Source organism: Anser brachyrhynchus, assembly GCF_964034855.1.
Source record: "Anser brachyrhynchus genome assembly, chromosome: 5".
In the NCBI taxonomy this organism is placed as follows: domain Eukaryota; kingdom Metazoa; phylum Chordata; class Aves; order Anseriformes; family Anatidae; genus Anser; species Anser brachyrhynchus.
The window spans coordinates 14,041,641-14,054,309 of NC_137699.1; the positions used below are offsets into that span (position 1 = coordinate 14,041,641).

A 12,669-nucleotide genomic window follows, 5' to 3' on the forward strand; every position below is an offset into this window, starting at 1 on the left:
CAAGATGCTAGTTGTGTCCAGTCAGACCTGAAATTAAAAAAAGAATACTCAGAATTTGCTGATACAATGAAAAGGATAAGCTCGTTTATGCAGCGTTATGCCTTAATTGTCACAGCAATGGAAAAATACTTCTACACTGTTCCTAATTTTTCTTGCTGTAGCTGCAGCTGAGACCTATTAAAGGGTGTATCCCTGAGCAGGTGGTCCCATGGAGAGACTTTGAACTGTCAACAGATGCGGGGAAAGAAAGGGAATAGGAGCACACATCAGGAAAGGCATCAGACCTTCTCACTGAGCTTAAGCATGGGACAGATGCAGTGACACAGTACGTGAAGCAAGTCATTTCTGACTAACTCCCTCCTCAGCAATGATGCTCCACTTCTACAGAAACGAAGGACAATGCAGATAGCCAGAAGTGTGAATCTCCCAGTCCAGCTTTCTAAGCTGCAGGCTTCTAGAAAGGCGTGCGAGGGTCTGGAGGCTTGCAGGCTACACGTCCCTCCACCCTGTGATGGTACCAAAGATGGTTAGAAGATGGAGGATGCTGTTGTGTACTTGGTACTGCAGTGGTCTGGCACTGCAGCCTTAGGAAAAGGAGGAAACCTGACGTGAAGGTTAAAGTCAAAACTGAGACTGCCACCTCCTAATTTCTGTTCCAGGCGTTACCTGTAAGGTGGCTTGGCACGAGTCCCCCTGGTGCCCCTCTTTGCACGGCGGGGTTAATGACGCCTGCTGTCGCCTAGCTGGGGGTGCTGAACGAAGCCGAGGCTGCAAGGGGCTTTAGGAGCCCCCGCCAAGGGGCGAGGAAGCAAACCACGAACTGGCTGGTAGTAGACGTGCAACACCCTCCCTTCTGCATATCTGCTACAGGGAGGCAAAGGGGAAAACGACTCCAAGAGCTTCTCCTTTTCATTTTGCTGTAGACTTCTGCTGCCTATTTCTTGTGTCTGCTTCACCAGGGAAATTTCTTTGGATCTGTCATAGAGGCAGAAAAAATCCCAGACCAGTTTTTTTTATTTTATTTTAGGGTGGAGGCAGCTGCAGATAGGAACCAAACCTGTACCTTTTAATCTCTCTATCTGACTAGATTAAATACATTTATAGCACACAAAATGTGCTGCAAAGTAGAAACTAGAAGGCTGGCTTTGCTGGGCAGGAGAGAGTTAATCCCTATGGGGTGCTCATGTACGTCAGAGCAGGTTCCTGTCTGTGCAGTGCTCAGCTAGGATTGAGAGGTTTTGTTCCTTGTTGTTTTTCATGATTTCTTTGCATTTAATAGTGTTTGGATTTTTTTTCTTTTTTTTTTTTTAAATACATTTTAAAGAGCATTTCAAGCTGGCAAATGGGGGGCAGAGCGAGAGCCCTGTGGCCCGCAGCCCCCTCCTGTGCGTCCCAAGCCCCTGGCTGAGCACCCCAGGCAGGCAGGGGCCGGACGTGTCCGCACCGCGGCCGCTGCCACACCCTGCAGGGGCAGCCCCGGCTGCGGCAGGGCCGAGCCCCGGCCCCGCTCCCGCCCCCTCCCGGGGGGCCGCAAGGTGCTGGGGGGCTCGGGGGGGGCCCGCTGCTCGCCCCCTGCCCCGTCCCTGCCCCGCTCGGCCCCCGGCCCCCGTCTCTGCGGGGCCGGTGACCAAACCCCGACGGCCCCGCTCGCGGCTCGTCCCTTCGGTTTCTGGCCGATTTTCGCTCATCCCGGCGGGGAGCCGCGTCCCGCCTCGCCGGCTCTGAGCCCAGCCCGGGGGGGTCAGGGGCTGAGGGAGCCCGAGGTGGGTCCCGGGGCGAGCTGAGGCGTTTCGGGGCAGCCGCAGGGCAGGGGAACGCCCGTGCCCCGCCGCTGGCCGGGGAGGGCGAGCAGGGGGCCCCCCGCCCGCAGGCGGCTGCCGGCTGCGCCCAGCCGGGGCAGCCCCGAAGGGCGGGCGGCGGAGGCTCGCCCCGTCTGGGGCTGCAGGCGAGGGGCCTCGGGCGGGAGCCGCCCCGGGCCGGGGCTTTGGGGCCGCCCGGCTGCGGTGCCCCGGCTCTGCCCCGGCCGGGGGGCGAGGCGGCGGAGCGACAGCCCCGGCCCCGACGGCCCCGACGGCCCCGCAGCCCGAGGGGAGCACGGGGCCGCGAGCCCGGCCCGGCCCGGCGCCGCTCGCTGGGCTCCGGCTGCCACCTGCAGGCCGCAGCCGGCAGCGGCGGGCCGCGGGGAAGGCGGGCGGCAGGGAGCCGGCCGCCCACGGGCGGAGGCACCCGGGGCCCCGCCGGGGCAGGGCCGGCCCCAGGGCCAAGGCCAGGAGCAGCCGGGAGGGGCCCGGCCCCGGCGGCGAGGGGTGGCCGGGGCGTGCTGGGGGGGCGAAGGCTCAGGGGGAGCCCCGAGATGGAGGCGCCTGTGGGAGCGAGGCGGGGTGGCAGGGGACGGGGGGTGAGGCTGAGGGGGGCGCTGGGGCCGGCCGGGTGCCAGCGCCTCGTGGGCAGAGCTGCGGGGCTCTCACCTCAAACGGGTGCCGTGGGGCACGGCTGGGCAGGCCGCTGGCACCAGCCCGGCTGCGGGCAGAGCGAGGCAGTCGGGGCGCTGCCCTCGGCCCCTTCCCAGCCGCGCTCCAGCTGCCCGCTCCGCCGGCGTTCCGCTGAGGAACCAGGAGCGTTCCGGCGGTGGTGCTGGAGAGGTTCAGCACCGGTAACGTCTCCTTCCCTGGCCTGGAGCAAGGCACAAACACCGCAGGGGTGAGGGATCGCCCCGCCGCCCGCTCCTCAGCCCCTGCAGCTTCGAGCTGGGCGAGGAGAGCCCGGCTGGAGGGGGCAGACAGCGAGGGCGGCTCGCAGCCCCCAGGTGCTCTTCCCTCTTCTTCCTCCCACTCCTCCCACCTTCCTCCAGCTGCTGGTGCTGCTCTTTCCTCCCACACAGCAGCTCTAAGAGGCTGTAGGAGACGGTAAGGAACAGGGGAAGCACTCGGAGGCTGACTGCTGCCAGTGCCTGGTTTCTCTGCAGAGCCCCATCTTCCCTCCACCTTTGCAGTCTCCTCCGTTTGCTCAGAGCCGGCCGCAGGGCTCACAGGGGTGGCCAGACAGTGCCACATGGAGGGAGCGGGACGCAGGGAAATGCAGGTGCCTGGGAGCTACAGCTGGGCTCTGGGAGGAAGCCTTCGAAGATTAAGGAAAAAGAAGTAAAACTCTGCTGGTCCCCCCAAAGCCAGACGTGCCAGCCAGGCCCCGTTTTGATGGAGACAGCAGGAGCAGTGCACAAGCGAATGTACGAGACTGTAATCAAGGACTGCTGGTGGCACTGGGAAATGAGAGAGTTACAAGGATGGATTCATTTCCATCTTATCCACTGTGCCCATGTAGTTCATTCTATTAAATATCCCCTCCCCCCCTTTTTCTTTTTAAACTAATATTATGAATTCATCCACATGTCTAATTCCCCTCTCAAAACTTGCTTGCACACTCTGACAGAATTAGAAAGTCTTGCTGCTCTTGTTCACTAACAGAAAGTTTTAAAGTCAAAGACTTGACGGGTTGCCTGTGGAACAGACAAATCACAGTAACCTGATATGTTAGGACACACTATCTGGACTGGAAGAACTGCAGCTGCCACTCAGTTACCCCAAAACACATTAAAAAGAAGAATGGAGCTCAGGGCTAAGCCAATAAACAAGAAGACAAAGAAAAGAAAAGCCCTCTGCCTGGATTCACGGAGCTAATAGGCAGGCCCTGCTCCTCTGCCTAGCACCCAAGAAGGCTGAAAGCACAGAAGGGGTTTGTCCTGGCTTCTCATCGGAAGAGTTTCTAAGGAAAGAGAAAAAAAAAAACTGGGTAGGAGTTTTTCCTCTTTTCTTCCTCTTGCAGGTCCTCCAGCTGAAGAAAAGAAGCCTTGTCAACACTAAAATACGTCCCATTGTTTGTTGCGCTGGTCAAAATGTCTTTGAAGCATTTTAGGGGAAAGTGGTTCATAAGAAACACTCTTTCTACGAGCACAGAATATCCTATTTATCAAAGAGGACACGGGGATCTTTGTCAGGATAGCAGTGTCGGTGCTACGCTGCTCTGCTCCTGAGGAAGCACAGTCCTTCCCCCTCAGCTGGAGAGGGGTTCAGTCGGGCTGCGGCCGCCCCGTTACGCGCTCCCCGAGGTGCTTGCACTGCTGTAGGTGTGGGAGCGGGGCCGCTGTGGAGGCTGAAAGGAGCGCCCACCTAAACCTGCGGCACGCTACGATAAAAACCCTTGCAGGGCTCTTGCAACCCAGTGCTGACCAAGCTGCTCCAAATCATTAAAATTGCCCTGCGATGACCACGGGCAATTAAGGAATTACCGCTTGTAAGGTCATTCAGTTCGCCTCTGTCGGTTCATTGAAACAGACCGTAAGGCACCGCAGTAACCCACAGGTAACGCGCAGATTGCAAAGGCTGCCGTTCCAATTTTCATTAGGGCAGCATAACAGTTAACAGCACCAGCTCAGTGAACAAACCAGCAATTTAAAGTTATACCCCACGGTTACAATTAACCACGGGGATGATTCTCATAGTAGCACACCGGCGCGTGCAAAGAGCTTGGTGTGGCAGGGCAGGCGACAGTCAGCATTTGCTGTGACCCCACCGAGCCTGTGTGGCCAGACGGCAAACAGGGGCCCTACTTCTCTAACCTGATTAGGGAGGTACACATGGCGCTTTTTGCTACACGAGTGTGCGCATCCCTCCACAATTAGGGACCTCTACAGGTGCCGTTACGCCACCTGCTTGCACAGAAAACTCTTCCTCAGCTGACCCAACACGCAGCTACATCCCTGTGCCACGAGACAAGGCGCAGACCTCGCTGCATCTGCGGAGGGTGAGAGCAAGTGGGCCAGGAGATGCATCTGGCGTGTGGGCTGTAGATCGGCCACCCCGGTGTTAACACCTTGCTTACCTGAGTCACGTCCTGACCTTTCTCTCCCAGCAGCATTTGCAATCCAGGTGGAGAAGCAGGAGAGAAAGCAGATTGCAGATGCTGTACATGCTGATGATAAAAAATTCACTTTTTAGCAAGTGTTCTATATTCCCAAACAAGAGTCACTAGGCTGAAAGCCAAAACGAGCCTAGTCAGGCCTCAGCTTAGTCAGCAAGGCATGCTTTAGACAAGCCTCCAATTGGAAAGGTGAGGGAGAACAACTGTGCATGGTTTCTTCCGGCACAGGAAATAGGAAACATCACTCGCAACTGGCAGGTTCAAAACAAACAGATGATTCTTCACTGCTACTTCTTCAAAAAGGAACCTGAACTCTGGAACTCCCTGCTGTGGCTGCTTATGGACGGGACGGTGAAATACCTGCAAGTTAGAAAATGGGCATACATCGTCACAGGAGGAGCCCTGGCAGCGTCACACAGCTGCGTTTGAACGCAGCGCGCAGGCACCCCAGCCTGTCGGTGCGGTGGGCACGTCAGGCACCCCGCAGCACTGCCCTCGGCACCGGGGCGCTGCGCCGGGCTCCAGGGCTCTCCCTGCTTGTGCTCTTCCCCCAGCACCTGCCCCCGAGCTGGCTGGGGGAGCCGAGCCCCTCTTGCCCTCCCAATGGCATGGGGACTGATGGCACATCTGAACCCACAGAGGGCTACACAGCACCCGCTAATGGCTTCTCGTATGTCCTTCTCCGACTTCTCCAGACAACCAGAAGAAACCAACCACTCCATTCAGGGTACCTCTTTGTCCGGTCCTGCAGCCAGCAGCAGTCTTTTATGCTACAAAGGCTGACCCCTCGGCCTCCGCACTCCTACCTGGGGTTCTGAGAGATCCCCCTGCTCTTAGAGTCTCACCGCTAAAACCTGGTTTCTTTTCCCTGTTCCCACAGAACACTGTCCTACCTTAGCTCCTGGCGTGGCAGTTGGATAAAACTGGCATCCTCTGGGCTTCCACCATCCATTTATTTTGTTAAGATTGCGCCTGCCCATGAGTCAGTGTCTCTTAATGACTTTTAAATATTACTTCTTTGCCCCTCAGCAGCACACGGAGCACAAGACAGGCTACAGCAAAAGGCAGTCATAAGACATAATGGTAACTCATGCTATCATACTGTAATTTGCAACTGCAGCAGCTCTGAGATTTATTTATTTTTTTAAACTACAGTAGAATTAGATAATTATAGAGAGAGGACAAGACTGGATTTAGATCAAAAAAAACAGTCAAAAATTTAGGTTGAAAGTTTTCCATTACTGTATTAGAACGACGACTGCTTGGCTTGGCAGACTGCTGTGTTCTGCACAGAGAAACGTGGATTGCTCAAAGTTTGAAAACAGCAGCGATGTCACCGTGACAGGACTACAACCAGCAGATATGAATGAACAGCCATCTAATCCTTGACCGCGGAGTGAACTCCACAGGCAAAGGCTGTAACCATTGAAAGTTTACCGTGGGCCAACGTCTGTGACAGTGCTCTCTTCAGAACTGAGATTGTCTTGTCTGAAACACCTGGCCTGCTATGAGCACAAATAGATACAAATAGCAAAACTCTATTAGGCTAGAAATAACCCAATTCTGAAGGACCAAAAATGGAAGGAACAGTCTGAAACTAAATACAAAAATAAAAACCAGAACACCTGTCTTCAGACAATCCTCTTGAAAATGCCACAGGGCTAACTCACGAACACCTAAATTTGAAACTGTTCCTTCTGTGGCATGGTTATTATTCCTCCTGTGGTACTATTGAACTTGGTTACTATTATTTTTGCTCTAAGACCCAAACACAGATAATTAGGATAAAAGGTTAAAAATCAACAGTTAACAGAAGTTGTGAGGGTTGCTGTTTCACGGGCTCAGCCTTACCCAAACGCTGTTCCAAATCAATCCTGCTCTTTTCCATACTTAAATCTGAGAAAAGCTTTAAGTACGAGAACCCTCTCATTTAATTCGGCAAGACTCCACAGTTAACGTTGTATGTACAGAATATAGGTTGTATCAATCTTGTCTAGATTTCCTAATAACAACAATGATAAAATGCATTTAAGCTCACTGCCTGGCCTTTCCTGTTCGTCGTCTGCAGGACAGCCTTCTGTTGGCTCTCACAGACGACCAGCCATCAGATGGCAACCAGAAAACCACAAATTGATAGCAAAGCTTCATAAGCCTCAGCATTCACAGACCCATTTGTTTTGTTTGAATCAATACTGGCATGCTTGAGTACATTTGGCAAATTAAAAGAGAAAATCAACAAGATCAACCCCCCAGGCAACAAACCTTACTCTTTGGGGACATTTCTTTGAAATGAGTCTCACTGGTCAGAACGTGGCCAGCTGGTCCTCTTAAGAAATCAAGGCAACCTGCAACGCTCCAGAAGGACACCTCTAGTGATGCTTGAGATGGGAGGACCATCTTGAACCTTCCACGCAACATCCAGTAGTTCTGGAGATGAAAAGGAGCTTGCATTTTTCTGAATGCCAAAAGAAGTTCTTCTAAAGCATTTTCACTCTTTCAATGCTGATACAGAGACTATTAAAGTCTTCCCATTCCCCACTTCATAGGTCTCCACACAGTTGTTTTTAATTTGTGCTGTTACTATTTGTATTCCCTGGCACTACAACTGTTTCTCATACAAAGACATAAACAGCAGCGATTCCAGCTCCAAAAACCCCATATGTTCTAAAAAGACATCAGACAACGCGTGGGAGGCAGAGAGGTACAGCGAGGAGGGGAAATGCCTTGCCTAAAGCCATGCAGAAGGGCAGCGACACGGCTGGGAACATTACTGCTCGTGAAGCAGGTCTAAACACAGGGGGCTCTAATTTGCTAACCAGACAAGTTCATGGCAGCTACTGAAAGCCGCCCATAAGCAAAATGCCACGAGTCGCATCCCAGTTCTGTAGTAGAGCTAGTACAGCACCTTTGGCTACCGTACAATTGCTATGGAGAGGTTATGGGGCTTTGTTTGTTTTTATTCTCCTTCCTCTTAGTTAAGAGAGAAGGTAGGAGGGTTAGAGAATGGGGAAAAAAAGAAGGTTGTAAGCTCCATCAGAAAACTTTTCAGATTTGTATTTTCGGTCTATTACAAAAGTTGGTCATCACAGGTGATGCAAGAAAACCACAGGTGATGGAAAGTAAGATCCCAGCCTCTACTGCATTGTAAAACCTATTGTTTCAATGCAATGCTATGGTCACACTGGGTGCCACAGCACTTTGCGTTTTCTTCTTTGTAGAGGATCAGTGCAGCCCTGATCAGTACAGCTATGCCATCAATGGTGAATCAAAGCCACCACTCCATATACAGAAGCACCCGATTCTTTTCCTGCAAGTTGTGCTCTGAAAAGCCCTTTGATATCAGGCGCATGATGCCATCTGCAAACAAATGGAGACTTTTTCCCATCTGTACTTCAATTTCTGTGAACGTTCTGGAAACAATGGAGGGAAAAAATATATATTTTAGAAAAGAGGATTTTCCTGTTTACCTATGATTTTGTCATCTCTAAATTAGACTACTTGGGAGACACACTTAGCAGAGCTAGTCATTATGAAATAAGTCACTAAGTCTCATTAGAAATCATGTTTAAATTTAGTTGGTCAAAAGGTACTCAATGGAAAGGACTAGGCAGTTTGAACAGGCAATTTGTCACAGGGAGGGTGAATCACCCTCTGGAGATAATCATCTTCTCCATCTACTGAAGATGGAGCCCAGACAACTAGCTTAGCTAGCTTATTTTAAAATGGACTAAATGAAGATGGATTTCATCCTTAAATAGCTAGCTCATCCTGCAGAGAACCACACCTTTGCTCCATAAAATGCACTGGCTTCCCTTTCAACACGTTGTCCAACTTGTCTCCTGCTTCTAAGCTAAGCATAATTAGTTTTTGTTTGACTGACACTTGAACACAGCCAAACCAGTCAAACCCCCCATTCTTTGCATTTATGCAGGAGGGTTTCAGACACAGAAATGCGAAAGAAGAGCAATCCATCTGCCTTCTCCAAGGTGGGAGCCAGTGTTCCCCAGTAGATTCATCAGTGGGTGAAATTTTTAGGACACATGCTGTACTGCTGGTGTTAGCCCAAGTTTATGCTCAAGTAGATCTCTCTGCTTCTCTGCATCAATTTTATGCACTGCTTATGCACTGCAAGCAGCTGATGGAAATCATTATAACGCTTAAAAGAATTACCTAAAATTTATGAAAAGACAGTTAAGAGGGAAGCACGAGCTATTTCAAAATTAGTTGCACGGCAGATACAGCATAGAGTAGCCGATTAACAAGTGAACAGCTGTACAAACAACTTTAATGGGAGTAAGGCAGTACACGTTCCCTTAAAACACTTAACTAAGATTCAGAAAAAATACATGGAGCCAGACTACTGCAGTTCTGAAGAACCATTTATAAGGTGCGAGTTCTCTGAAAACGCACACAGATCAAGAAGATAAATAGCCTGCTACTCCTTGGTGGTAACACCAGTTTACAGTATGGCCATGCACACAGCAGTGTTCCTGTCTTTTGTATGACGTCTATATACAGTGCACCTCACTGCAATTCTAAAACAAACAAAAAAACCCAAGTGCAGTAAGCAAGATGTAAACTGACAAGAGTATTAATGGCTAATTTTAAGTGTGCACCAGTGCTGTCTATGAGCATAATACTCGTTGATCCAGAAGAGGTCTATTTTAATTCCATCTATTGACACAGCCAGTGTTGACCACCTGTGCCCCTCATATGGCTGCTTTAGGTTCTTATGGAGCTGCCTTACTCTTTACTTAAATCCTAACATTGCTCATCATCAGTGAGACAGACGCAGTAGAAAGCTCAGCATGTAGCAATCACTTGATTTGACCACGATACATTAGGAAACTAAGCTGTAAGCTGGATCCTCTATCCCAAGTAAGAGAGGTTTGTGCATATTACGTTTTAAAACTAGCACATGAAACATAAAATTTGCCAAATACTCCCAAGGTTTTATCAACCACTATGAACGTAAAGCAGATCAGTAAAAAACAAAACAAAGAAGAATAAAATGCTGCCTCTCTTTGCATTTCTTTAGTTCAAGGAAAAGCCTTTTGCTTTAATATTTTTCTACCTCGAATGGAACTTGTTTCCCTTTACTTGCACCTACCTTACTAGGTTCTCCTCCCAAACATCTGTGAGAAGTCTCTGCAATTCATTAACCCAGTCCATGATTCTTTGGTGATGTATCAGACTTTCCAGAAAGTGATCTGCCTCCTCACACTAGAGTTTATATAGATGGATCTCCAGTCAACATTATGAGGCTTTTGAGTAGCCTTGGGAAGAGAATGAAATTTGATATGCTTTTGTCTCTGTTGACCATCAGAAATTCAACACATTGACCCATTTTTAATAAAAATCTACCCAACAGTAGCACTTGCTTATACCTCTTTGAGGCTTTCTAGATTAATAGAAATTACTTGCAGTAAAACAGAGGTAAACATTTGCCTTAGAACTGTTCATCTTCAATTATATATAAAAATATTCAGGATCCTTTTATGAAGTAATAAAGTAGATAAAAAAAATATGTTGATGCCATAATTTCCACCACTGCCATACTTGCTCTTAATTTGCGTCACTGAATGAAGAAACATTAAAAAGGAGCCAGGCACAGAGGTACTGAGAATTTTCCATGGATATGTAGAAAATCATTATCTAAATCAAGGGTGTTAAAGGCCCTCCTGACTCCCAGCTCTGTTTGCTACCAAAGAAAGGCTGTAGTTCCCCAAGCCTAATCTCCTTCAAATGGCACATGACACACAGATTAGAGGAGACGCTGTGTTTTGTTCATAAACAATTTATTTTATTTCAAATATGTGCCCTTGTTGATTCAACAATGATGTCTGGAGAATCATGTCCTCCACCAAACAAAAAGAGAACTGATTTGGAAATCTTTCACCTGACTCATTTGCTGATGATACCTTGACACTGCCTCCCTGCTCCTTCTCAGCAGCTGAAAGTATGGCTCAGAGTGAGCATAAACTTGCACCTTACTCTGAAATGACTAGAAATACAATGAACAAAGAACCAGTAAAAACCACCATTCAGGGAGGCAGAGGGCTATGAATATACAGACAAATAGAAAACATCTTATTGGGATTTTTACTGTTTTTTTTTTCTGCAAGTAAGTTTAAAAACCACTTTAACTTTAGTGTCCTGCTGTTTTCCCCTCCTCATTTCCTCCTCATCCCCCAACAGAAATAATTCCAAAAATGCTAGATGTTCCTAACAACCCCCCCCCCCCTTTAAAAAGAAAAAACAAAAACGAACAAACAAACCATTTGAAATTCTGTCCCCCTCCTTCCAAAAAAGCAGGCAATGTGGGATGGAGTAAACAGGACTGGACAAAGCATGAGTTTCACATGGATGAACTGCTGATTATCTCTTCTTACTATTTGGTATGGGTGTTTGCTTTGCATTTCTATTGATGTAGATTATAAGACATGAAGCAAGTTATTTTGGATGCTGATGCCAATCTGAGCATTAAGGAAAAACTAATGATGCCTGGGTCCTGGCATAGGTGGTCATGGACTTATGGAAGTTCCTTGGTTTAATATTTACAAGGATGTTTCAAAATTATGGTCTGTGAAACATTTTCCGAAGATGTTCCTTTATCTGATAAAAAATAAAAGAACCCTTGATCCAAATCCCATCTCTTTTTAAAAGTCTTGTTAAAAATGTTGATTCATCAATTTATCTTAGCACACTTAAAAGCAGAATAGTGAATAATGACTTTAAAAAAAAAAAAGAGAAACATGCTGATCTCTACGGAGACCGTCGCTCTTTTTTCATAAGTAAATGACACTGAATGGTGCGGATTCGATTCTTTGCTGGGGCAAACTCCGGCTGAAGTTTTAATGTTGACTCATACCATTTCATCGCCTTTTCAAACTCTTCCTATAAAGGAAGAACAAAGATCGCATTAAGTCAGATTCTAAAAACAGCGGACACTACCATTTTCTATTTCCTCCCGGTTCTAAGTAGTTAAGTAGCATGGTATACACAGAAGTAACCGAACCATCCTGGTGGTTTAGTGGTTTTTATTTTTTTTTCCTCCAAATAACTCTGATATTTTCTTGGGCTTATATGACCCAATTTTGCATAACCCATGGAAGAGAGTCAAATCACTGTTAAGCATTACTGACCAATTCTCTTACCTTTTTCCTTTTAATAGTAGATATATGCATTCTTACTGGGAGATAACTTTTAAAAAGCAGATTTCATCCAGAATTTACATAGATCAAAGCTTTACACACTCGTGTACACTGCAAAAATATCAACTTTGCTGAAAAAGGTAACTTTTTTTAAGAACAAACTTGAAATTAGTACTAAAAGAGTACTCAAATTAAGGAAATTAACAAAACAATCTAATAATTTAAAATCATACAGTAGCTAGACAATTTCAATTGATAACCTGGGACTCCAGAATGATAGTAAGAAGCATTCATGGTGTAGTAACATTTATTTTTATAGTACTGAAATCTAATTATCTACACCACCCCACTTTTTTTTATTTATTAACCAGGAAAACATGCCAACTTCCTATAATGAAGAAAAACACAAGAGGAAAAAAAACAGACATTGTGGGTTTTTCAGTCCATTTCTACATTTTTTCCTCCTCTTTTCTCCTTAAAGGAACTGAGATACTCCTATGACATATTTTTGGGACTGTGAACGAGAATTTATTTATTTTCCAAATCTACTAAAGGGAACTACTAAAAGAGCTTTAAAACAGATGCTGGACTTGGGTGG

At 47.8% G+C, this 12,669-nt stretch overlaps 2 protein-coding genes across 2 annotated transcripts in view; both read right to left on the minus strand.

Moving 5' to 3' along the window:
• LOC308196092 (uncharacterized protein) overlaps nucleotides 1-4,890 on the minus strand; it is a 98,314-nt gene extending 93,424 nt beyond the window's left edge. Inside the window, exons 1-2 of the mRNA XM_080594616.1 lie at nucleotides 4,879-4,890; nucleotides 2,264-4,149 (exon numbers count right to left, since the gene is read on the minus strand). Coding sequence (XP_080450742.1) covers nucleotides 2,337-3,053 — 717 coding nt within the window. The 5' untranslated portion in view covers nucleotides 3,054-4,149; nucleotides 4,879-4,890 and the 3' untranslated portion in view covers nucleotides 2,264-2,336. Of the gene's footprint in view, nucleotides 4,150-4,878 lie in introns of the transcript that reaches the window.
• A 5,808-nt stretch (nucleotides 4,891-10,698) lies between these two features.
• The window catches only part of TTC17 (tetratricopeptide repeat domain 17), a 58,954-nt gene continuing 56,983 nt past the window's right edge, over nucleotides 10,699-12,669 (minus strand). The window contains exon 25 of the mRNA XM_080594565.1: nucleotides 10,699-11,814. Coding sequence (XP_080450691.1) covers nucleotides 11,683-11,814 — 132 coding nt within the window. The 3' untranslated portion in view covers nucleotides 10,699-11,682. The remainder of the gene's footprint in view (nucleotides 11,815-12,669) is intronic.